The 27,262-nt window shown below is 33.4% G+C and overlaps 1 protein-coding gene across 1 annotated transcript in view; it reads left to right on the top strand.

Annotated features, from left to right (window-relative positions):
* The window catches only part of Sol1 (CUB domain-containing protein Sol1), a 251,776-nt gene that overhangs the window by 94,809 nt on the left and 129,705 nt on the right, over positions 1 to 27,262 (top strand). The window contains exons 5-6 of the mRNA XM_011059790.2: positions 17,530 to 17,686; positions 24,563 to 24,622. Coding sequence (XP_011058092.1) covers positions 17,530 to 17,686; positions 24,563 to 24,622 — 217 coding nt within the window. The remainder of the gene's footprint in view (positions 1 to 17,529; positions 17,687 to 24,562; positions 24,623 to 27,262) is intronic.

A 27,262-nucleotide genomic window follows, 5' to 3' on the forward strand; every position in this document is an offset into this window, starting at 1 on the left:
TCCGCGTCGTGGGGAACTAGCACGTCGGCACTTTCTACATCGATCGCTCTAAATAACTCGCCCGGTAAATTTATTATACTCGGCACCCTTTCAAAAAGAACTCCGCGAAACTTGTTCCAAGGTAGAATCTCTTTTCTAGAAAGCCGTGTCCTCGTCGCAGAAAAATTGTATACGTATATCGGGGAGTAACTTATGGTTAACGCGGCTAAAGTGCAATATGCGTTACATCCCAGATAAGCACATTATGTACCAACGACAATTAATGTTTTATATCTCTGTTTGATTTATATCTCTTATGCACCACATTTCTCTCGTTTGCGAAATTTAATTTAGTACCAATGCTCTTGAAGCTCGAATGAACACGATATTAAACAGGAGCTCACCACCAGTGCAAATATTCCTAACACTCATATTATATTGATGATTTTTAAGATTTAATTTGCATTCTAACTTTATGAATTTAACGCGCAAATATCGCGGAGTAAAGTTGTACGCTCGCAAAGTAATTTCACTCCCAGTTCCAAATTCCATTACGTCAAATCTGAATAATTATATGTGTGCAAATACCGTCACTATGGCACAGTGCAGACTGAATCACAAACATATACCGGTCCCTAATGAACTCTGCCATTCTCTCGGATCTTAAGACAATAAAGCCAAAAATATCTCCATAATCATAAGGATATGTTATTTATTCCATAATAAAAAAAATATCTTAACAGAATAATATTTACAGAATGCTGGATGCTTTAAAGGATACAACTCTATTAACGAAAATATTCAAGTTAAAACACAAATGCTGATTAATGAGAGAGAAGATGTTTTTCAATTGCGAAATATTGTTAGTACAGACAAATAAGAATACAGAGCAAAAGAAAATTAAATTTTAGTAAAGAAAAAAGAATTATGCAAAGAAGATGGCAAACAAAGGCACTACGAGAAAAGGTGGAAAAGGATAAGAATCTTGCGAGGAGATGAAAATAAAAAAAAAATCCACAAAAGCGAGAATATTGTGGAAAAACACGTTAATAAAGACGTTGTAGCAATTCTACTGAAGAATTAAAAGTGAAACGATATAATGCTTAATCGAAGCATGCTAATTGTTTCGTTCGATAATTTTAAATTATATATTAATGGGATAATAATTAAATAATTTGTCAGAGACGCGATTAAAAAGATCTATTTTTTTGAAACTTATTTATACAACCATTCATTGCGTGTGTCGCATGAAATTATTTTATCTGAAATTAATTGTTTGTATTCATGAAAGTTAATTACATATTATTAATTTAAAAAATCGAAAATACTTTCTCAGATATGTGATAATCGAGTTTTATAGAAGAAGATCGCCGAAAAAGGTACAATCTCAGTCTTATCATCACTGGCGATCGATTGAATCGATAGCAGAATGGGTTCCATTTAAATTTAGTGGCCAGTTTATTTCGCATAAAAGAGGAATCAGGAATCATTTATACTAGAGTGAGAGTATCGTGGTATTGTTCGGAGGGATACTTCAAAGTTTGGAAATTGAACTTAGTCGAGACGTTAGGATGAAAGTCTTAAACTATTCTCGGAGGAAACATTATCGGATAACAAAAAAACGTACGGCTCTTCCATAGAAAATGTAAAAACGTAAATTGCAAAAGTTGGATTTAAAATACATAAAATCGAGAAGTCATGTTACACAGAATTCTTTTTTAAGAATTCCATTTACTTTTAATTAGAAATTTTAATTGAATATAATATACTAAATAAAAATGTAAACTTTACATATTTAATCTTGAAAGAAAATGATTTCAACGGAGAATCGTAAAATTTGTTTTAGCAAAATATAAAATCGGATAATATATTAGTCAGTGAGTAATTATCATCCGATTTATCAAATTGATTAGTTGTAAGTTTGATGTTACCTTTAATATGTTTTATGAATTTAAATTGATTTTTATGAAATAAAAAGAATAAAAACAAACGTTTTTGATGAAAACAATAAACAACAAATGGCTAGAAAAAAAATGGCTAGAAAAATATATTATCTGAATATAATTTTTTTATTTTTATTTATTAATTTGTTAATTTTATAAAATGAAAGGACGATAATCTATTAAATTGCAACGAAGATGTGGATTCAGAAAGCTTAATAAGTCTTAGAAAGCATTATTAACAAAAAATTGCAAAAGTTCCTTAGATTCCAACACACTTTATTGCCGCCTAAGATACCATACCATCTAATTCATACTCGTACACCGGAATGGTTCGAACAGTTAGAAGGGACGATAAATTTCGAGGATTTCGTTGGATTCGCATTCGGAGATGCTCGAAGGTTCGAATGGTGGTAGCAAGAACGGGCCTATTATCAATTGTCTGCGATAAGGAAGGACCAGTCGGCAGGAAAGCCCATTTAGAATGGATATATCCCTCTGGATGAGAGAAATCCTTTGTGTAGTTCGGAACTTTGCCCTCAAGAGATCTTAAGCTGCACACTCGAAATTCGAGGACAGAGCCCGTCAACGATGCTATCGACACCTCGTGTTCAGTCATTGATGTTCATTAAACGTGATTTCATTAGAAAGTCTCTGTCCCTCTCACTGACTCACTCACACATTCTAGTCCTCTTGTTTGAGGTAAGTTAGAGCATCCGTAAATTAGATCGAATAGGATATCGAGTATCTCCTGCTTCTCTGACACAATAAAATGACATCCGGTAGTGTGGCATATTCAGTATAATCCTAAAGGAACACGAAGATTTACGAAAGACTCACAAGATATATTTATAAATAGTTAAACTTGAACTGAACATTGCATTAGATAAAATTTACCCTAATATTTTAATATATTATATTTTAATATTTTGATAAAATGTATATTAATAATAAAATATATAAATGATATTATTTATCACATTAAGAAATTTTCTCATCGCAATATATAATAAATTTTATAACTGTTACACTTAACACACACACACACACACACACACACACACACACACACACACACACACGTCGAACAGTTGGGATTATCTAGTACGAAAGTACCTTTATTCGCGTTCGCAGCGATGATCCACGTCCATTTCTAGAACCATACGCTTATTTAGACTCGCGTGTGACTTTATAATACCGCATTGTCCCACGGCACAATGAATATTGTTTGCGTAAAATTTCAGAGTTAATACTGACCTCGTTGCTCGACGATGAGACCAGTTGGCCGTTTTAGGTATTTCTTGACGATGATACGCTGATTACTGATAGAAACATGAACGGCGCTATTATGTATTATTGAAGCACGAAAATTCTTCAATTTTGACATTATGGAGGATCTATTATTTTTATGAAACTTTAGATCTAATTAACGATTAATGATTGCAAGTGAAAGACAAATCAATATCGACACTTGTATTTGCATTCACGTCAACTCACGCGCCAAGTTGATATCTGTATCAACTCACATCAGTATACGTTATAGCTGTCGATATTCGTCCCATATTTGACCTCTCTTGCTATCATTGCCGTGTACACAAGCGTTCAAATAGCGATGCTTCTCAAATAGCATTTAGCGTAGCCATGGGGCTACTGACGAATGTGCTTTGCGTCCAATAAAAATATTGAACACATGCAACTGTTGTCCGCCAATGCGACGTCCCAGAGCGCCTTTGTGTAAGCTTTAAATAAACGTGCTGCGGTGAATGCGATTTGTGACCCGTATCACGAAAAATGTTGGCAGAATTACAATTAGATAAATACAGATTTAATTTAAAGAAATATATTTAGTGTTTTCGATATCCTGCACACGGATTAATAAACACATTGCATTATCGATTGTTATTAATTATCAACCACTACTATGCTTGGTATCTATCTTTGTTACTTGATGTCTATCATATTACTTATTGTATTTCCATTCATTAAGGAAAAGAAATATTTATTTTAAAATAATTTTGTTTTACTTTTCAGTATATATATATATACATTTTTTAATTTAATATTAAATTGTATATTTAATTAAATTGATAATTAAATCAATTTAATGAAATTTGATGTCTACAATAATAATATACACAGTTGCGATAAACAATAGCTATTCTAAAATTAATATTTAACTAAATTTGATATAAACTAACATGCTTGTTCAAAAATTGCATTGTTCTTTATAATGCTGGTCTCGTCAACACTTAGCCGGACAGCAATTTTGATCATAATGGACATCACGTTTGCAAATGCGTTCGTGCGAACATATGGAGGAGGCCGTAAACGTACGCGATACTTTCGGCACTCTGAATAATGTCGATCGATAGTAACAGCCGCTATTTATCTGCTTTTAAACAATGCAAATTACAATTACGGCCCAACTACGAGGACAGCTTGCCGCGCCGAAGCCATTCGCGTTATTTACCGTAAAAGCAGGCGCACTGTTATTCCATTATCAGGCGTGAGTGTAATTATCTCGCTTATCGTGTCTTTCCGATAGCTGGCATCTCTCAGATAGTGTGGTTCAGTATAAACGACAATATCTGGCGTTCAACAAAATCGTTCCATCATGAAGAGTGAAAGCACGCGAATGTATCATCTACATGATTCGTATCAAATGATAATGCTGTGCTTATGTTTTCGACGCTTACATTTTTTACTGCTACGTGACGCTGTGTATATAAAGTTTAAATAAAAAAATATATAAATCATTCTGTATATTAAGTAGGGATATCGCTCGCGTCTATGCTGCAAAATTGCTGCTATCGATGCCGCATTTGTCATTTTTTCCATCCCTTTTACTCTTTCCATCTTTCCTGTCCACGCCGCGCTTCGCATCCCATTTTTCCGCCAATTTATATTCCGCTTAAGCGAAAGAAGCATTTTCTTTAGCCCTCGCAAACACAGGCGAGCGTTCTCTATAATCCGTGTAGAGGACACGAGTTTAAGGCCGCGCATACTAGCTCAGTTTATATTCACGGCTCGGCTTTGTACCGTGTTTAACGTTACACCGTTTGAGTCTGTGAACTTTAGGTGATAAAAGTATTACACTCCTTTTACTCGCGGAAACACCATTCGTGAGAAATAATAACCCGAAAGTGAATTGTATGCATATCATTGAGAGCAAACCGTCTAAGCCACAGCCAGTAATAACTCTGCTTAATTATTATCTCGTGAATTATCACAATAGCATGCTGACATTATTTACCGAGATTTACTGATAAAAATCTTTGCGGCAATTTATTCTAAGAAGAAACGGACGGAGATAAAGTTTCTTTGCACGATGCATATTTATACAAAGGCCGTAAATAGAGTAAGCAATATAATATCATTATACATATATGAATTATGTAATATTTTTTATTTTTGCGGTTAATTGAATGGCAACATGTATATATTACATACATTTATCGATTCTAATATCGTTCATATTTTTGAGCTTAATAATATTATCGCCTATTATAATGTATGTATTTGATTACGCGTATTCGAGAATTTGTATAGTTAAACGTATCGTTGATAGAGTTAATCAAATATAATAAATTGATGGAAAATGAATTAAATAAAGGAATCTAATTAAACCTAATATAAAGCATTTAATAATTATGAATATTACCATTAAATGTTATTAACTTGTCGAAGAGTGCTTTTTTATTATTAATTTATTTATTGTTAAATGAATCAATATTAATTTAAATTAAGATTTATTGAATAAAAAATTAATTAATATTGTTTACAGTCTTAGCAGCATACGATATCGTTTTGCGATACGAATCTCTCTCTCTCTCTCTCTCTCTCTCTCTCTCTCTCTCTCTCTCTCTCCATGTTATTAAGTTCGTTTATACATAATTGGTGACTTTCTATAAATGTTGCTTTATGTTACCAACCACGCAATATTTAATAAATTTTAAAATATGTAACACATATTGAAGAAAACTTTTTCTATCAAAATTTATTTTGTCAGAGTACTACATTTCGTAAAATGTAAATTCGCGAATAGATCTTAAATCATAACCATTTTACAAAATGTAAATTTTGATAGAAAAAGTTTTCTTCAATATGTATTATATATTTTATATATTGCTAAGTTTTCTTCAATATGTATTATATATTTTATATATCGCTAAGGTATACATATACACGATTTAAAGTAAGTGGAATAAAATTTGCGTCCGCTATTAATTTTAAAATAATGGCGAATGAGTTGGCATCTCGTGAGCATCGTTTAAAGCGTGTGGTATTTACGTAAAATGAGTGGATCGCAGCCGTGTGAAAAGAGGAAAACCGCCGCTGTGTCTCGAAGTAACTTTGGAACTGCGCCACAATTATAAAATGGAACTTGGGACTCTCTGAGACAAAGGCATTGGACTCGTTGTGGAAGAAAAACTCACTCGGTGACCACAAAATTAATATCACCGCTTAACGTACGACATGTATGTTTCGCGATGCATCTTGAACATCTCTCGAAATTGCCGAGGATGAATGCACGTCTTTTTCATCCGTCGTTGCATTGCAGCGTGTATCATCCCCTTTTTCATTGTCTACGTTGTTCGTTTTACTTCTTTCTGGCCGTGCCAGGCATACTCATTTTTTTTTTCAGAATTTTCAGAAGAGATAACATTATATAGTACGTAATATATTTTTTATTGTATAAATTAAAGACTGCAACGCAATACGTATTCGTATAAACAAAATTACAAGTTAAATTGTAATACTTCCCTCCTGCCTTGTACAAAAAAGAAATTATATACCATCTTCCACGAACAATTATGTCTATTGATTATTAGAAAAGCAAATATCACGGTTTTATTCTTATCAGGATACTTATTAAATTGCAAACTTTTTTATTAGATATTAATCTGTCAAATATTTATCTCTCACGCTTACAATTTTATCTGATTAGAGAATCAAAAAAATTTCTTATTTATTGTCTTGATACAAAATCTTTAATCTCACGATGATTAAATTTACTTATGATTAAGGGCAATTTCTATGACATGACGATTATTTAAATGTTTTTTTATCAGTTTGTTATGTGATTGACAGTAAGATCTATGAAAGATTAATTAAGATTGTTTGATAAATAGGAACTATTAAGTTTTTATATTACAATAATATATATATTAATATGAAAAGCATGCATTATAAAAATTCTCATTAAATTTTTAAATAATTATTAAAATATAAAGCTTCTCTCTGTAATTTAAAGAATGTCGTGAAAAATTGTGTCTCAGGTGTATACAACTAGCCACATTCTAGATTACATTTCGTTTAATTAAATGAGAGTGGATAAGATACAAGATGCAGGCGTATCATGTACAGGTTTGTAATTTAAAATTTAATAACGTTAAGAACTTGATTTCTATTCCTTTCACTAGTGGAGCCAATGCTGTAAAAGCGAGTAGATGGTTTCTTTTCAATGATCGAAAGCCGACTGTAACAGTAATCCGATTATAGGGACGCTACACATATAGAGGATTCTGCCGCTTTTTGCAGTTTAAACCTGTAATCCTGATCCGATCATGGAGAATTAAGACGACGATTACGTACTTGACAGAAAGAATAAGAAGAAAAATAGCGACTGCTCTCATTGAGATACGTGCGTATTTACAGTTAAACACAAATCTCTGAAGTTGTAAATAGAAATGTAGAAATATGAACGTTTTATGAACATTTTACATTACTTGTACATCTCAAAAGCGAATGTCCACAACAAATTCAAAAGAGCATGAAACACATTCATGAAAATAATATAAGTCTTTCTTTCCGGCACCATTTCCTTGAATAATATAGAGAAATCCGGCCATACCAAATAGACAAAATTTTAAACTTTCAGCCCTTTGTCTCAACAAGTGCAACTAGAGATGAAGTTGCGAGAATTTGTAGCAACAAAAGTTGATAAACATTAAAGTAAAGTAGAACATTTTCTGCTTCAAGTTATATACTCTTCCGTTTTACACTGGTGTTACCATCTTAGAGTTAATTAAATTCAAGACATGCAAAAAATTTAAGACATGCAAAAGAATATAATGAATTTTAAACAAATTCTCTGTTATTGAACATTTTTAAGAAAAGTAAATAAATTAAATAAAAAAAGAATATATATCATATTGTAGTAACGAAATATATTGTATATTCGATATAACTTAAATTATAATCTGTCGACTTTAAAGTAGCGATTCGTAGCAAAAAGGAGACATTTTTCATTGCTCCGTGAATCCCGAAAATCCGAATGCAATCCGCTTAGAGAAATAAAATGTAGCATCCACGTATCGATTACGTTGGCTTCTTTCCGTCCGAGGTGTAGAGAACTCAGACATCACGACTGGTACCTTTTTCGTTCAAAGCGAGAAACTGGGTCAAGCGAAAGTGTCTGCTTTTATTCTCCGGTAACGGAGAAATATATATGAAGATGAAATAGCGGACCTTTGTTGGGCGATGGGCGTTGACAAAGTACGAATAAAAGATTACTTTGTTCGTATTTTTAAGTATATTTTTTGCTTGTATTTTTCGGAAAACAAGGCACATCGCATACTGACGCATGAGCAAGATAACGTTTCTGCTTGTTCCAGTTGATAAGAGAAATCTTTCAAGTTTCAATCGTCTGTACGTTCAAACGGGTAGAATCGATGTTGGACGAGTGAAATGGTGACGAAGAGAAGGCAGATTGATCGGAAAATGCTATCGTCTTGTTGTCATCGATATTCCACCGTGAAACGTCTCTTCTTGCTGTCATACTGTGATAAGCATGTATCTTCATAGGGATTTCATATATAACGGTTTCATACCTCACGGCTATTTATTTTCTTTGCATTTATTGTAACACATTTTAATATTTTTATTTTGTTAACATTTTATCCTTTATTTTAACTATTGTTTTTAAACTTGTTTAAATTGTTAGTTAGCTAATTCTTATTATAACATTATTATGCATAATTTAGTTAATATACTATTAATTTAGTTAATATACTTTTATATTATTTAATTTTAATGAGAGATAAGAGAATACTATCATAGAAAACAATTACCATTTCATTCAGTTATATATCTTCTTTCTTTTGTGCTATTAATATGTAAATCGTTGAAATAATCAGAATTTTGTGTGTACGTGTGTGCGCGCGCGCACGCGTGTGTGTAAGAAGAAGTGGGGGGAGGGGGAGAAGGAGAGAGAGAGAGAGAGAGAGAGAGAGAGAATGTGTATGTGTATCTATGACAAGTGCACATCTCACATTTTTATACTAATTAACTTGAAATTTTTACTAAAACGAAAAACTTTACTAAAATGAAAAATTAATAAAAGTTAAAAGCAAGTCATCGACTGATAACAAAGTATCGATTCCTTGTCGGTAAGATTCGTCCGCAGAAATTTTTTTCCTTTAAAACAGCTACTTCCTGATAGAAGGAGATCAAATTCCGCTTTCTTTGTGATACTATTACAGTCCAGTCGTCGAGTATCGGATATTGTACATATATAGTCGTGCATTGTACAGGACGATCACAGCGAAATAATGTATCGATAGATCGATTGAATTTTTTTCTGAGAGATAACAATGTGAGGATAATTTTACGACCTCTCGGTGTCACCGCAATCAAGATTTCCCTTTGATTTATTTTTATTAAGAGCATGTCTCTTCTATAGGAGAGTAACAGGGATTTTAAGCTACTTTTATGTTACTTTAATTTTATTACACCATGGTATGCTAGATCTTTTAGCATAATTACAAAGTAAGTAACGCAATATTTGAAATTAATTTGAAAGAGATATTATATATAGATGTATATAAGTTTGCTTTTTACATATATTTCTGTTGTAAATTTAATACTATAATAATACGAATTCTTTTATAAGCAAGCTACATATATATATATAGAGGAAAGTTTCGTTTAATATGAGATAACACCTAATATTAGATAGCAGCGTTTCTGCTAAACTAATAAACGCTATCTTGTGGGTCCACCATGAATTTATTGCTCTTGGATTGAAAACTATTTAGTGGAATTCATTAGATCATGCCTGCAGTCGTTGTAAAAAAAGATTTTAGAATTTGGATGTCTTCAAGTTTCATTGAGATGTGCCTTTAAATCTTGTTTATTATTTAATAAGTAAATATTTGGCAATAAATTCTTCATGTAGTGATAGAGTAAGCTCGTCCTAATAAAAAAATACGGAATATGTTGAGTTGCTTAATTACAGAATTAGATTTGATGATCGTAAAACCGTAAGGTGGAAATCATAATATGAAATACTCAAGGTATTTCTAATATGAAATAACTTATATAGTGAAAATCGTTGTTAAAATATAAATGTTATTGTACAATAATAAAGGACAACCGGAATGAACATCGAATGCTTGTTTCTGCGATGCTTGATTCAAACTATCTGAAGACGAGTTCTGGGTACAATGCATTGCATGCTCATTTTACGCGTACACTAGCTGTGTTTGTATTTTATATTATATAAAGTTTTTTAATTGCAGTACTTGTGTTTTATCGATTTTTCACATCTTATATTAAGAGCACAACTTTTTGATCTTGCGATTTGCTCACTTTTTACACATTTCTTTAATTTAAAAAAATACTAGAATATGTATTAAATTTTACATAACATTACAGTTTATTAAATTCCCTTCAAAATTCTATTATTTTTTTAAAATTCTACCCATAAACTTCTAACATTTACCCAAAATGAACTTGATGTCTCTAATAGGGACCTTTCCTACATTACTCATTTGCTAGAAAATTGCTAGCTTCGCTTTTAATTATGATACGAGAAGTAATCTAATAGGATGCGGAAAGCAGGAGGAGGAGAAATGCATCCAAGATAAATATAAATGGCACATAAGAGGCTGGAGACTGTCGAAGGAAGAAATATTGCGCAAATGGTGCTTTGAGAGAGGATCGGAGGAGCTATTATATGCGACATAGTCGAGTGAAATGAAGATACGGGACCCATCATCCCGGGCAAGCGTGTGCACTCTGCCAAGTAGCTTCTTCTTGCGCCACCAAAGAGTAAGATATGGTTATATTGTGCACTCAAAGTCTTCTTTACATAGGCCGCTTTATTAGTTCAATAAAACAGGATTATTTAGCTACGGTTTATAAGAATTGTCGGCTTTACTGCGCTACGCGAAACTATAAAAAGAAGAAGTCAACTCCTCGCCCATTCTGGATCTACATGCAAAAGCTGAGACATAACCAGAAATATTATTGTTAGGGCTACAGCAGTAAAATGGAACTAAATCTTGGAACAGATGAATTTTATTTCAACATTTGTGTAATAATGATTCAATTTTAAATTGAAGGCTCTGTGCATGTTTTACTTATCTGAAACATATAGGATAAAAAAATCTAAGTACGTTATAATATAAGAATAATAAGAATCTCCTATTATTAATATATATTTAAATTTGTACATGTACTAAGAAAGTTATAAGTAATACAGGATTGAAGTATAGGTGAATTTAACCTGTACTATTGGAATGGGTGCAAGGATTGTTTACAAGAACGCATTTCAAGCTTTACTCGATACCGCGATCTGTGGTACTTGTTTACTTTTTTATCGGACAATGTTCTTTGCTCTATGTGTGACAGTAGTCGTTCTAAATCTGCTTTTCCAAAAAACAAAAGAATTTAAGAGATGATTTTTCGTTTTTTTTTTATTAACTTTTTTTTATTATTGTTCTCTCACAAGATCTAGCACATTTTAGAAAATTTTGTATTGTTATTATTTATATTATTTATATTTCTTAATAAAGAATGAAAGGGACTTCACAAATATTTTATTGCGCCTTTGTATAATTAAAGCCAATTATTTGCGTGAAATTATTTACAAGAAGTATTTAAATTTGGCTTATATGGTTCTTGTTAAGCTCACAGAAATGTTTGTATTTTGTCAAAAGAGTTAGGCACGATATCACGATATCAACGGTTACGAATATTCCGTAATAATTTTTTTTACAGAAGACTTGCGATGAAGATCTCAAGATTTCACGATACGGTTACATTTGTGAACCATGCAAGTGTAATAAATTCATATTTCGGTTTAGTTTATGTATATTTCTATTTATATCTACGTTCGCGTGCACGACTTTACGCTTGCAGAAAATTTCACATAGTTATAAAGAAATCAAGAAGACGGTACGTAAAGACGAGGTCAAAGAGAATTACGCCGAGATGAGAGTAGCTGTAAGACGCTAATGTAAAATGCCGTACACGATCTCCAGTGCGCTGTAGTGAAAATGAACGCAAGCTATTGATCTCCTTTGTACGCGATCATCAATAGAAATACTACACTCAGTCTCTCTCTTTCTCTCTCTCTCCTCCTCCTCCTCCTCCCTCCCTCCCTCCATATTTTTTCATTTATGAATTTAAATCTCTTGAAGTGACAAAATTGAATCTATGATCTTCATTCTCTCTCTAAAAGTGAATCAATGTATTATTACTGACTTCAGTGCTTTACACTTATAACTGTAATCATCAGCGAATATTTATTGTTTTTTAGTAATAATACACTGATTTATTTTTAAAAGTTATGATTTCTACAGATTAAATCTGTGGAAATCATAACAGAGAAAATCATAACCTGCTGATGATTACATGAATTATAAGTGTAATACTGAAGTCAATAATACACGATTCACTTTTAGAGAGCTCATTCATAATTTTTCACAGAGAGAGAGAGAGAGAGAGAGAATTATAGGATTATTAATTACGTAACTTCCTATTAAAATATTAAATTCGACGTTATTGCTGAATTTATTGCAACTACTATTATTTATGAAATCGATAAATTGATAAATAAAATTAATTTATAAAATTAACTTATGTAACTTATAAAATTATATATGTTAATTTCACGTTATCTAAATCATTTCAAGCCAGTGTTTTACAGTAGCTTTTACGTGTGTTGATATTGCATTGTTAAAATAAATATGAAGATATTGAAGATTATGCAAAATTATCGCACAGCCATAACGAATAGTGCATCTTATTGACCAAAATGCATTGAAAACATTCTCCAAAAACGTTGACTCAAATTCCAACAAATTATTCAAGCGAGATACCTCTGAACAAAACTTTGAGACGTAATGTCACCTAGAGAATATGCTTCTGTTTTTTTTTTATTTCTGTCTTACCTGCGAATGACCGAGGATGTGAAATTTTATACATCAGCACCGGGCTATGCTTGTCACCTCCGCGGGCTGGTCTATAAAATATTCAGATAAGATCTGTCGGTACGCGGTTTCGCCCTCGAAAGCTTAGCATGTGTACGCGTGGGAAATAAAAGTGCGCTCTATGGAAATTGGAAATCGACGATGCCAACATCGACCTATACTTCCGTAGGGATTTTAATTTATCATTCTTGCACGAGCTTTATTAATTAGAAAAAAACGTTTTAATGTAGATTATATGTGGTTGCATAAAAAAAGCTCGACGAATCACAATTACGAAAAATATAGAAAAAAAATTAATCTCATAATTATAGTGAAAAAAATATTAATGTCGGTATTTCATTCGGGGAAGAACATTAATTTAACAGTAACACATAAAAAATGCAGTAATAGAAAAAAATATGGGAAAATTAAACATACTGTGCACCATTTTAAAACTACGTGATCGTAATTTCAAGCCAACGTGAGATATGACTTTGAGAGAGTTTTGACTTGCCACTAGACTCGTAATTGGGACTGGTATCCCGATGGAGCTGTTTCATAATTCAAACGTATGCACGGCTTTTCCCGATAACGCAAAAATTTGAAATAAATCAGTGCCGAGAGTAGCAGTACAGTGCGCATTAAACACATATGTATATATCGGGAAATCATGTCGTTAATTTCAACCACGCATGACAGATATCTTATTCGTCTTTCGATAGATTAACGTTACAATAGTACAATACTGACAAAATAACCGTTTGCTTTCATTTATCAAAAGAAATATAAAAATTCGCTTATAATTTACATAAAATGCAATTGAAATTTTTTCGTTATATTATATGCTTTCATTTTGTGAATGCATGTTATTGAAAATAAAATTGTTCAATGTTAAAAGTATATCAAAATCTATTGTCTTGATAATAATGTTTTGCTTTTCTTGCATCTCTAATACTTCGCTTTCTATCGTAACAAGACAGAACGTTCTTGCAATCTGCAACGTGACATTGTGAGCGAAAACCGACGTCATTAAGTGTGCTATACAATTTTCGTGAAGAACGTTGGTGCGCTACACCATTTATGAATTCGGTTTATAAAAAGAGCTTTTGACTGAAGGTTGGGACGAATTTGAAACAAAATTGGTATGATTATTCAATTGGAATAAATAAATGTAACTTAAAAATAAAAACAAATACATGAAAACTACAGATATTTCTCATTTTGATTATTTGTCGCTTATTAATTTTTTGTCTTATTATTTATGAAAAAAGTAGTTTGACATCCTTTACTGATATTTATTTTCTATTATTTCGTGTAAACCACACTTGCTCGCAAATCGCAACGTGACATCGGATATCAAGATGATATCAAGCATCCGGCACACGTACGATTCCTCACGAGATATACCATATACTATATGCGCATGAATGTGTGTATAAAATCGATCGTATATAGAGTTCTATCTTAAAATACACTGACGCTAAACTTCGAATAGTTCGTTTAAACCCCGAGAAGAAGGATGACAGGAACGTGGAAGGAAAAATTTTAAAATATATTAAAATATTTAAAAATTGAATGAAATTAATCAAAGCTTCTAATTTACAATGGTAAAAGAGCACTATGAAGAAAGTAAAGTTTTGTATTTCTTTTGGATTTATCATTATTGAGAGAACAGATATTATAAAACTATTATCTACACAGGCACGATAAAATGTATTAATGAATATTGAGTAGAGAATTATTATTTATGCAATTAGAATTTTTTTACTCGATTATGTCTTTTTAGATTAAAATTTGAAACGTAGATAATAATTTGGTTCGATGTCTGAAATCTGAAATTGAAAGGATAGATCGAATCTTGTTCGAGAATTTAAATCACTTGTAACAGGAATGACATAAGTAGATCTACATTCTATATACATTTCGAAATTATATCTCATTAATGTTGATGGTAGATGAAATTGCGGTTCTTATGTCTTATGCTCATATGCGTTTTACTGTGCACTTGAAACGATAGTATGATGCAATAAAATTTGCTTTCCCCAGGGAATCACATTGATTAATTTTACCTGCTTTGTTTTATGCAAAAAGCATTCTGTTAATTATAATTAAATTAAAAATTCATTCAATTTAATTCTCCATGATTTCTAACAACAAGTATTTCTTTCTCTATATATAATTATTTTGTATTACACTCGATCAATTATTGTGATAAATGGAACCTCGGACTTTATGATATTCGGAGAGTATAATTAGATTATGAAATAATGATCTGTCGATCGAATATAATGCAAATGTATATTGTAAAATTAGAGAACTAGCGGTAGAAGAAATAATACGAAGTACTATTGAAATACAATGTCTGTGAGTTTCATTGTCACAAAATTACTTCCATATATCTATGAACTTTACTCTCCATTTTATATACTATATTAATTCGCGGATCCCAATGCCGATAGCATATTCGAGAAGGTCGACAGATCATTATTTCATAATCTAATTATGCTCTTCGAATATCATAAAGTCCGATGGGGTCCCATTTATCATGATAATTGATCGAGTATAATGCAAACGTATATTAGACCTTCTTGACTGCTATTCGCATTACTTACAATAGGACTATGTCGATGGACGAGTTAACGATTAATTCGTTCTGGAATTCGACATTTCTTTTACGAAATCTCTTTACTAGCAGATAGATGCGGCCGACGACCTTCTTCAACCTCCTGTTCGTTTTTTTTTATCTTCCGGAAACTACCGCTTTTTCCTCTCGTCTTTGTTTCAAGCACAAAAGAACGATCTCGAGTATTCTGAATTGCGCAAGCCAGGGATGTAATTGCCCGTACATATCCCGTAGAAATCGTAGAATCTAAAAACGGTACAAGTCCTTTGTACGCACACAAACGGTGATAATTCTTTGTGCTTTTAACAAAATCGGTCGGTATTGGCGATGTCGTTATCGCACTAACCCGCGTATTCGAGATATTTGTACATAGTCCCGAACGTTACATCGAAATAGTTATATTGCACAAATATCCGTTATATATGGTTGCTATTTGGTTTTATTTCGAAACGTGCGCAGCTACTCTGCAAAAACTAACGAGACGAGTGGTTGCGTATATGAAAAAAAAAAAAGGATTAGAATTAACTATGATTTTGTGTATTGTACCGTTATATATTTTTGTTAATCGTACAGCAAGTAACGATACTCAGTTATAAGTTAAATTTTACCATGGCGACGCCTTTGAAAGGAGTGTGGGACGCGCCACTAGTTAATCAATACGTAACGGATTCAGTAGGGTATATTTGCACGCTCTAAGAACGCTAGCAATCGTTAATTTTATTTCATCTCGATTTCCATTTCCGTGGAAGACTAGTTTTAAATAGAATTCTCCACGTGTCTGATGTTTATCAATAGCTCTTTCAAAACAGTGAGAAAAAAATTGTAATAAAATCACCAATTAGGAACCAATTTTTTTACTACAATAGAATAAAAAGTTTCTATGAAAAATTGTAAATAATTAAAAGCACAGTTCAGTTGCAAAACAAAATTTTTGCCAACGTGTAAAAGTATTTTGTAAGTTATTTATATTATATGTCGCATGTTTTTATGTTTTTATAAACGGTTCAACACTATTTTTTAATTCAGGCCTATTTTTTAATTCAGCCGAGTTGCACATTTCAACCAATTTTGTGCCTATCGTCATCCCCATTCCTTTTGTTTCAACATTTAGACCACGCACAGAAACATAAAACGCTCGTATTCAGGAATGACATTAGTAACTCATACAGGGCACCATAGGACTTTGAAACATATTGCGTCACATTTACAAATTTTTGTTATCATTATTATTATTATGTTAGAAACTCAAAAGTAACACTTTAAAATAGAACAGATATGTTGAATGAAGTTTGCATATTGAAAAAAATATTTAAAACATCATTCTTAATATAATAAATTGAATTTCTAACATCATAATAATAATAATTATAATTATAATTACAATAATAAAAATTTATAAGCAGTAAATGTGAGACAATATGTTACAAAGTCCTATAGCCTTATAGTGTCCTATGAGTTATGGCTAATATCATCCCTGAGTTCGAGCGTTTAATGTCTCCGCGCGTAATTTAAATGCTATGAAACAAAAAGAGTGAAGATGACGATAGACAAACTCGGCTGCAGGCCTATTTTAACTCATCAAACATTTTATGTGAAAAATGAAAGATTTTACAACAGTAGTCTCAGATATAGAGATTGAATGAACTGACAAGCTAGAAAGAACTGGGACAAAAGCGTTAACTTTGACAAAATGACAAGTAAAAAGGGATAGATAGTCGGGACATGGTCGACAAGTAGACCACAAAGTCGACGATGTCGTAACGTGATCCTCGTCTTCTTTTTGTTCCAGGTTTATTCGAGATGGACGGTCTGCTGGTGCCTGGCACGATGTGCGACTACGAGTTTGTCAGTTCGCAATCGACGCCTCAATATGGACGATTTTATTCGCCGCGCTACCCGTCCTCCTATCCGAAGAACATCCGGTGCTCCTACCTCTTCCGGGCAAGGTAACTAATCTGACCTATTCCTGAACTCCTGCGCTCTCTCTGTTCCGGAGAATCTAATCCATATATAATACATCTCCGCTGCTAATCTCCGCCGTCATCATATATCTGCTGCTTTAGCGCATTTAATGACGACAGTCTGTCTCTAATCCTGCGCGTAGTTCATTAACACCTAATCTAACCGACGTTCGATCATATCGGATTCAACGTATTCATTTTGCACAGCGTTCAAAAACGAAGATTTAATTTCTGGCGAATGTGACAATGAATCTATGAAATATTACGTCCATATGTAAGATTCACAGATTCATTATCTCAAATTAAATGGAAGATTATTTGTGACTGACCGATATGATGCGCAACAGCGGAGTTGTAACTATGAATCTGTAACAGATAGATATTCATAAATCCAAATTACATTTACGTTCAAAATAATTAATATCTAAAAAGTTTATTTGTGTTTGAAGCAACCGTTTCATAAAAATAATTGTATAATGTAATGTAACTTCTCTGAAAAAAATTTAAATTCAGTTTTTTAAGTAAATTACACAATTTTTAAAGTGAAATTTTTTTATTTTTAATATTAATTATCCCAGTAGGTAATTAAAAATCACACACGAATTAAGGATTTTTTTTTCTGCAAATAATATACACAAATAATGTATAAGAGTGAGATACTTCACCTGGTTGCTCCGATATCTTCCAGGTCTCTTCCTCCTCTCAAATTTCCTCGAAACCACACACAAAAACTCGCGCCAATAACTATATCTGAAAAATAATTAATGTGCGAAATGAATTCTTTATTTGCCTTTCAAGTAAACATAAAATAATTATACATATAATTTCAGAGAAAAAAGTTAAGTTCAATTTTTTAACTATAAACTGTAAAATTTTTTAAGTAAAAATTTTCTATTTTTACATAAATTATCTCAATGAGTGATCGGAAATTAACTAGAAATAAAGGATTCTTTTTTTATAATAACACACATAATAACGCACACAAATATTGTAATCCCACATAAATATTGTAATCAGTGAAACACTCACCTCATGATTGTTTCACTCATGGAAACTTAGTAATTAACTTACGCTAATTATCAGAATAATACGATTGCGCGTTACTTGATACGGCACTCCCGATATTAATGACATATGTCATTTTTATTTTTATCATACTATGACGACAGATCGCGACGGAAGTAAACGAGGGAAAAGAAAAAGACGAAGAAAAAGACGATAGAACGATTCGCTTGGCTGTATTTATCGAGCACGACACATCGACGCGTTGCGACACGACATTTCGAGAACAGGCGGTAGTAAGTTTTAACGAAACCCTGATGTAACGAAACTTACGTTGCACGGTCGACAAAATTGAAATGCGAGGTTAACCACGGCCAATTTATTGATCGCGACTCTACTCACGACAATCACGCTACTTGTTTCGGACACTACTTTTTTTACATCCCGTAACGTTCCAATAATGGCTGACGAATAGTGAACATAGGCATTTCACGGCAACTTTACTCAGAACGGTAACTTCACTAACTATTGTTAACTTCACGCACATTCAGAATGTGTGACGCAGCGCCGCGTTGCGTCGGTTTTAAGTCCGTTCGAGAAATATACGATCAAAATTTGGCGTTGCACGTATTTAGAACACAAATCTCAAACAAAAACTACGTGTATCATTAATCAGTTGCCGTGCTTTCTTGTTATTTTCAAATCGCTCCAAGCATGGTTCGCGTATTATTCAAATCCGATAATAATCCTATTTATATCAAGCAAAGTAATTTATTTAAATCGACACAAAGCTCTCAAATGTGATATGAAAATTGCCATCAATTGCCATCTCCTACTGTTTCGATCTCAGGCAAGTAATATCGTGCGAAATAACCGCTTTAGTAAGAATTAATAGCCTCGATACCTCGAATAATCTCAATGCGCTTGTGAATCGTTGGCAGTAAAATTCGTTTACTGAACATAACTACGCATTACGTACAGTAATTAGATTACGTTTAGATTTAGATTTTATCCGAGTGCCCGAGTGTCATTTTATCCTTGTTTTAAAGATAGAACGACGCATTAGGACATTCAAGTGAGTTTTCGAATAACCTGAGAGGCAACACAGCGTTCACTTGCCACTTTAACGTGAGAGAAAGCAAATGATCGATTGGCCACAGGCTACTGTATCGCTTTTTATCATGTAACATATTTATGGACAGAAATCATTAAATAATCGCATAATCCGACTATCGTGTTAATCATTTAGAACGATTGCGTTTCCCTTGATATTCTTCTCGACCGCGTCTCATAGGAAAATAATGCTATGACACACAGCACGCTCCTTCCGACTCGAATCTCGTTGCGCGAATGATAACAAGACGAATGCGTATGTACAATAGGCTGTTACGATACGTTCTAAAGCCAAGGCCGCGCTGATGTAAACAATGAGCGATAAATGTCGCGCGCACCACCGTGGTATACATTGTCACCACCAAATTCGATTCAAATACGAACGAATTATTGTTTTTAGCTTTTATTTTTAAATTAGATTATAATGTGATTTTTAATTATAATTGTTCTAATTATTCTGAAATTATTCTAAAAAAGAATTATGTTCTCATTACATACCTTAGTTTTTGGTATCCTTACTAAACACGGTGGATCTTTCGTGTTCTGGATTAATTTTCATCTTTTTTACAATAATATAAAAATTATTAAGCAATTTTTATATTTGGACATCTTTAGGGAGTATTTGCAAAGTTGTATATTTATAATAAATTATATATAAATTGTTATAACTAAATAATTGTTATACCTCCATATAGTCAAATCTATAGAAAGCAGATTTTTTTAAATGTCTGCTATACACTATGGCAACAAAATAACAACAGAATTATTACAGAAATTAGATGTATATAATACTGTTGAGAGACTGCTAGAAAAAAACGTAACAGAATCTGCAAGCGTCAGATAATGTCGACAGGATCTGCTCAGTTTCTACCAACAATTTGCCTTCACATTATGTCGACAGGCGATGTTAACAAAATACAAGCCTAATGCGGACGCAATTGATGGCAGACTGTCGTCATTTTCTGCTCGAACCTGTTAACAGTCTGTTAGAAGACTGCAGATATTTTCTGGATAGTTAACAAAATGAAAAAATGTCTTTTTTTTCATATAAAAATGTAAAACTCTGAAACAAAAATGTTTAAAGGAAAAATATGTTTCAACATCTTAAAGTTGAAATTCCAAAAGAATAAATAGTTCAAGTATCGGCTATTCAAAAAATTTAGTTATTTAGTAATCTAAAAATGATGTTTTTTTAATATGCATGAAATAATATGTTATAAATTGAAAATATATTGCATTTACATTTTAAGCAATGCATTTTATTATTGCTATTGTGTAAAAAAAACTTATAATTTATTAGGAAAATATTTTTTATAATATTATATAGACAATATATAATATATAATATTACAGACATTTAACACAAGAATGTCAAAACCCAATATATTTATCAAGGACTAATATGTTGTTCTAGGATTAAATTCTTTTTTTAATATAATTTGCGAAATATTTCCGTAATATGAATGAAAATTATAGCGTTTTTTACATTAAAGTTCAGTGCACATTAAAACTGTTGTACATTAATTTAATCTGACAATAAATGTAAAAGTGAAATATCTCAATTAATAAAATATCTAATGTATATTTTATTAAATACCACAATAAAATGTATTGAGGATTTCGCGGTTTAATTCGTTTCTATATTTTTATTAAACATATTTATTATATTTCTTTATAAAGTCAATTTGTATAACGGCTTTAAAGTACATTGAGTGCGCACCGGCTCTGCCAATGAAAAACGCTATTAGTTGAAAATAAAGAAAAAAGTAAAAATTTTGTTAATTACAAAAAATGTACATTATGTACACACGATGGGTCATTTATGACCCAGAGATAAACTTCGAAATTATTCTAATTAAAGGATACGCATGAATTGAAACCGGCAACGCACAAAACTTTTTCTCTAGCCAAACTTTTTTTGGGAGTAGAAAAGAGACCTGTGTTTGACCAGGTGCTCTTAGTATTTCAAAGAAAAAAAATGCGCAGGACACGAATGACCTAAAGGTGTGTATCAAGGGTTAAATATATGAAAAGCACATGTTATGCGAAAGATGATTTATTCAAAAAGTCAAAAAAACAGAATAATTCGTTCGTATCTACGGGTGAGTCACTAAAATCCGGACAAATTTAAATTTAAATTTTCCACTATATTATGCGGAACCTCCGCCAAAGGTTGTTGTTGGCGTCCGAGAAAGCCCGATGCTTCTAGTAAATAGTTATATTCTCAAAATGGCCGCGATGTTGAAACCAAGTGCGAAGTATAATCTAAGAGCCGCGATCATCGAAAACCTTCGCGCTGGGCGTTCAGCAATGAAAATAATTCGGTTCTTTGGATACCCGAGAACCATTTATAATGTTGTGGCAAAATATACGACTTTAGAACAGTCCAACGAAGGTTTCAGTATGCCAGTGAGGGAGAGTCACTCGAAAGAAGTCGTTGAAAGGGCTGATTTCGAATGACCCAGGGCAATCGCGTTCTGATGGATGTAGTGAAGCCGTGGATGGAAACTGTGGCGTCCGGAAGGCCATATGTTTTTCAGCAGGACGGTGCACCAGCTCATATGAATCATTTGATTCAAAATTGACTCTCAGACAACGTCGGTATGTTTTGGTCCAAGGAATTCTGGCCTCTCAACAGCCCAGATTTAAATCCCTTGGACTACTACGTACGGAACGTGGTTGAAAGGACCACAAACAAATCATCCCAATGTGACGTCATTAAGGACCGCTATTCGTCGGCATGGACAGCGCTACATTACAACGTGCGTGCGAATTTCAGATCGAGAATAGAGATCGTCATTCAAGCTAATGGGGGATACATCGAATAATTGTGCTTTACAGGGATCCCCCAAGGATTTTTTGTAATATTTAATTTTTCGTTAAAAACATTTTGTGTAAAGAAATTGTTCGATTTGTCGGATTTTGGCACCCTGTATATCCGTTGAACTTGGTACTGATAACACACACAGTAGCATGGCGCGCCATATCTGCCGCTCATTGTTTACATCTACGCAGCCAAGGCTCGAGCATATCGTAACGGTCTATTGTACGCACGCTTGTTATTATTTGCACGACGAAGTTCGAATCGGAAGGGGTGCTCTGTGCGTCGTAGCATTATTTTCCTACGTACGAGACGCGATCGAGAAGAATATCACGAGAAAACGCAATCATTTCTAAATGATTAACATTAGCCGGATCGCTAACGATTGTTTAATGATTTCTGTCCATAAATATATTATGCTAAAAAGTGACATAGTGATCTGTGACCAATAATTAAAGTAATTTCGCGTAGATATATCATTAATTGTAAAATTCGGTATACTGGTTTTAGATTACTAGATCATGTTGAATTTTGATATTATCGCGTTTCTCCCATTGAAAATTGTCTGGCTTCCTACCCATCTCAACTTTCGTCGTTCCTCATCTTGGTTCCTTGTTACGTAGTAGCCAAAAGTTTACGTCCATTCTATCCCAAGCCGTTTCGCAGTGTAGCGGTATAAAAGCTACTCGCGCTCAACTAACGGGGGAAAAACCAGCAAGTTCTTGGCATAATCCCTCGCAGGAAGCATTGCTATTCTCTAACCGGTTTCACGAAACAACACTGAGACTAGACCTCTCCGCGATTTGCGGATATGAAAATGCAACCCACGCAACCCAATGTTAACCGACAAAATGATAACAAGCGGTAATATTAATTTCCCGTAGGATACGCGTAAAAAAATATTTTCTCTCGTAATTTGTTTCGGAGAATATGCAGTTTACTTATTTATCCTTTATTCATGGAATTTCTAGTTTTGCGTTTCTATTGTATAAACGTCACAGTTCACGTATTGTTACGTATTGTTACACGGTTTCATTGACTTCCGTGGATGTCTGACATATATACAGCGATCAAAGGAAATAGTTAACGGAGTCGAATCAGAACGTCGCTCAATCGTGATGAATTTAATCGCGGCGCCGGGCCAGTATGCGCAGATATGATTTCCGTAGTATTGTGGGTTGCTGCTTAATTACAGTAATTGTATCAAAGTAGCGTGTGCAGCGCTATATGTCTAACAGTTATGTCAACGCAACGTCGCGCCGGTCACTATAAAGCCGGCGGATACGTATACATGTGTATACGTATACACGAATGGAGTCTATACGTTAGGCATTCGTGACACTCGCTCTATATTAACATACTACAGTGTTCTCGATGGCTCGACGGCCTTTGTCACGCCGTCGTCGCTATAAGTCAATCTTCTAATGGCCATTTATTCAAGAAGAATAATATAATAACGAAAAGAGGATATTTTGGCTTTGCTTTCCAACGGCTTTGCTTTACAAATTTTTTTTACCATTTTTATATATAAAGGTACCTTTTGACACTTAGTTATTAATCTTTTTGCGCAAAAGATTCACGACACATTGTTCACAGCCGCTACCGACGCCGTTTTCGTCGCCGGCGTCGACGTCGTTTTAACAAATTCATGCGCTAGGTGTGCTTATAATGAAATTAATTACAGCTCTCGCCCATCTTGTTTCATTAGTACCGCGGGGAACAAGATAAACCGCGAGCGTGCACCGTCGTGCAGTACCGCTTGGACGAAAAATGCATGTAATAATATTTCCGTATTCATAAAAATGCAAGCTTTAATATTGCGAGTTGTGTAGCGTTTACAATGGCCTTTATACAGTAGCAAATGGCGTTATAATTTATCTATCTAGGAAAACGCACGCAGAGTAACTTATTTAATCGTATTTCAGGCTGAAGGAGAGAATCCGTTTAGTCTTTGAAGAGATTTCTCTGCAGAAAGGAGATCTGAGGTGAGTATCGTGTTCACATTTTTTATTCTCTAATTTGAAAAATCTGATATATACATTGTATCAAATGAGAAGTAATGACAAACGATAACGAAAAGTAAATTGCGAAGCAATAAATTAGAGATTGCATTAACTGTTTGAGGCATTTTCCAAGCGTACCGTTTTAAAATTTCTTCCCATCATAAATGGTTTACAAATTTTTCCTTCCGGCGCATCCCGAAGTTGATAGATTTGCAGGAGCAACGTTCGGTGCATCCGTGGGAAAAAGTTTGCCGTACGTTCTTCGCATATCCTGGATAGAAATTGAGTTCTGCAAGTTGTGAAAGAGAAAAAGCTGAGGAGATTTAGCGGGAGGGATCAAAGTCGTGAATTCACCAAGTATGACCGGGCTGCCTCGTTTATGTAAAAGATGCGCTATTAAGCCCCGCCGGCTGTAGGTAGGATGGTGCGACCTGTCGATTTAAAACTTTGAAACTGTTGCGGCGTGTTGAAAACAGCACGTAACCGAAATCGCGAGAGAGATATCCGGGTGGACGTAATAGAGTACGCGGACGTGGAGACATGTTCGATGAATAGTGGGACTTTCCATTCATATGATAAGGATAGTTTGAACATTGGTTTGGACACTTCGTTATAACTTCATATCGGTACATATTGATTTTTATTTCACACGGATTAAAGCATGTTTCAAGAATTTGCTTAACTGAGTTTTTGTCTATTTTATATTAATTTTAGTCTGATGTTACGTTAGATTTTTGAAAGAATATCGAGCATTTTATGCTTTTTATGCTTTTTGTATTTAGGATATTTCAGCAGCTTCGAAGTCCCTCCTAATTCCCATTGCACTTTCAGGATCAATAATTCTACAACTCGAACTAGACACGTAATGAAAGCCGCGGGGCTGTTAAAAACTTTAAGAGGCGTCTGAGCATATTTATATGTGTGTGTGTGTGTGTGTGTGTGTGTGTGTGTGTGTGTGTGTGTGTGTGTGTGTGTGTGTGTGTACACGTACACGATCGCCAAAGGCGCAACGTCCGTAGTTTTGAGAAAAAAAATGGCTCAAGTTGGAATTACGAGAATATTCAATCGTTACTGCTGAAGACGAATACATTTTTATATCTTTAACAACAAATTTTCATTGGTTTTACGAGCGTTAATCGCGATTTTCTTTCCTTAATATTGAATAAAACTGAAAATATCTTATTACATAAATTAATCAATTTTGTTAGAGGCGAGACGAATGAATCAATTTTTTATTTAAAAATAAAATTTACAAGACAGAGAGTTTTCTTAAATTTTAAGATAAGGAGTATTTATTAGAGTCTATTAAAATTGAAACTGGAGGTATTGTGAAGCACAAATGTCTTTCTATTAATTATCTATAGTAGCAGGAGAATCTGCATGTCGCCATTGTGTCATTCTTAACGACTTAAAAACTTAAGCACGAGGTACTTTTCTTACGATGGAGCTTTTGTATGTATTGTTTTCTGGAATATGTGATAAATTTTAAAGATTCGTGCCAAGCGAATCTCCGTTACGCTAATTGTGAATTACGACCTGTTATTAACGTTTAAGAGTTAACGAGACGCAGTAAGGAATATCAGAATCACGAGAGCACGAAACTTTTCTATTTAAAACTTTCTTTCCCGATACAGCCTCGGGTATTTGATACAGCTCAAACAGTGTACGTCAGTCGGTACGCCAGTAATAGCTAGCAGATAGATTAAGCACGCAATGGAGAGAATGATTTACGCGAACGATAAAGTCATCCATCCTCTCTTGATATATTTACCACCTTTAAATCTAATTCCGTAATTGACATTTATAATAAACCAACGAAAATATACGTGAGCATTATCTGTTGTTCTCTCTACGAATACCTGCAGCTTACGGAAAATCAAATCCTTCAAATTGTTCTGATTTAATTCCGCTAAAATGTCTCTGCACTCACAGCAATCGTAAAAGTTATTCTGCGCTATCTGGGGATTTTATCGACTAGATGACGACACGAATAGATAATTGACGTCGATTGGCTTGGCCAGCCAGGTAAAACATTTGGGTTGAGATAGTGCGAGATAGAGATTCGACACTTAGGGAAGAGTGAAGCCAAACGAACCATTAAACTAATCAAACGAACTCGTTTGAATGTTTGCCGAGGTGCAGTAATGACTGTGGGTGTTGCGTCGTAAGCGATGTCGCCGCTGTCGAGAGATGTTGCAGAGTCCTGTTGAAGCTGACTCATCCTTACTGATGAACGACACACGAAAAGCTCTGTAATAGTTTCAAAGATTCGTGTCTTTTGATATCTTTTCTTATTCTTTACTTCTCCGTTTTTTTGTTCCTTTCCAATTTTTTTTTCTGCGCATATACTTTTTAAAATAGGATTGTAGAACGTGAATAATATCATTCATATAATGTTTAAAACAAGCAACGATCAGAGCGACATTGATAAGAGTCAACTTACGCGTAATTATTATGTAATACCGTGAACATCGATTTTACAAGTTAAAAATACAAAATTTACAACGTTTGAAATAAATTTCAAGATATATAAAAAAATGTTTTTTTTTTTTTTAAATAAACCATTTTCAATATTGTTATTTAAACGAGCTTGTATTAATTAATTTTTCCATACATAAGTCT

Source organism: Acromyrmex echinatior, chromosome 1, assembly GCF_024713525.1.
Source record: "Acromyrmex echinatior isolate Ae372 chromosome 1, ASM2471352v2, whole genome shotgun sequence".
In the NCBI taxonomy this organism is placed as follows: Eukaryota; Metazoa; Arthropoda; class Insecta; order Hymenoptera; family Formicidae; genus Acromyrmex; species Acromyrmex echinatior.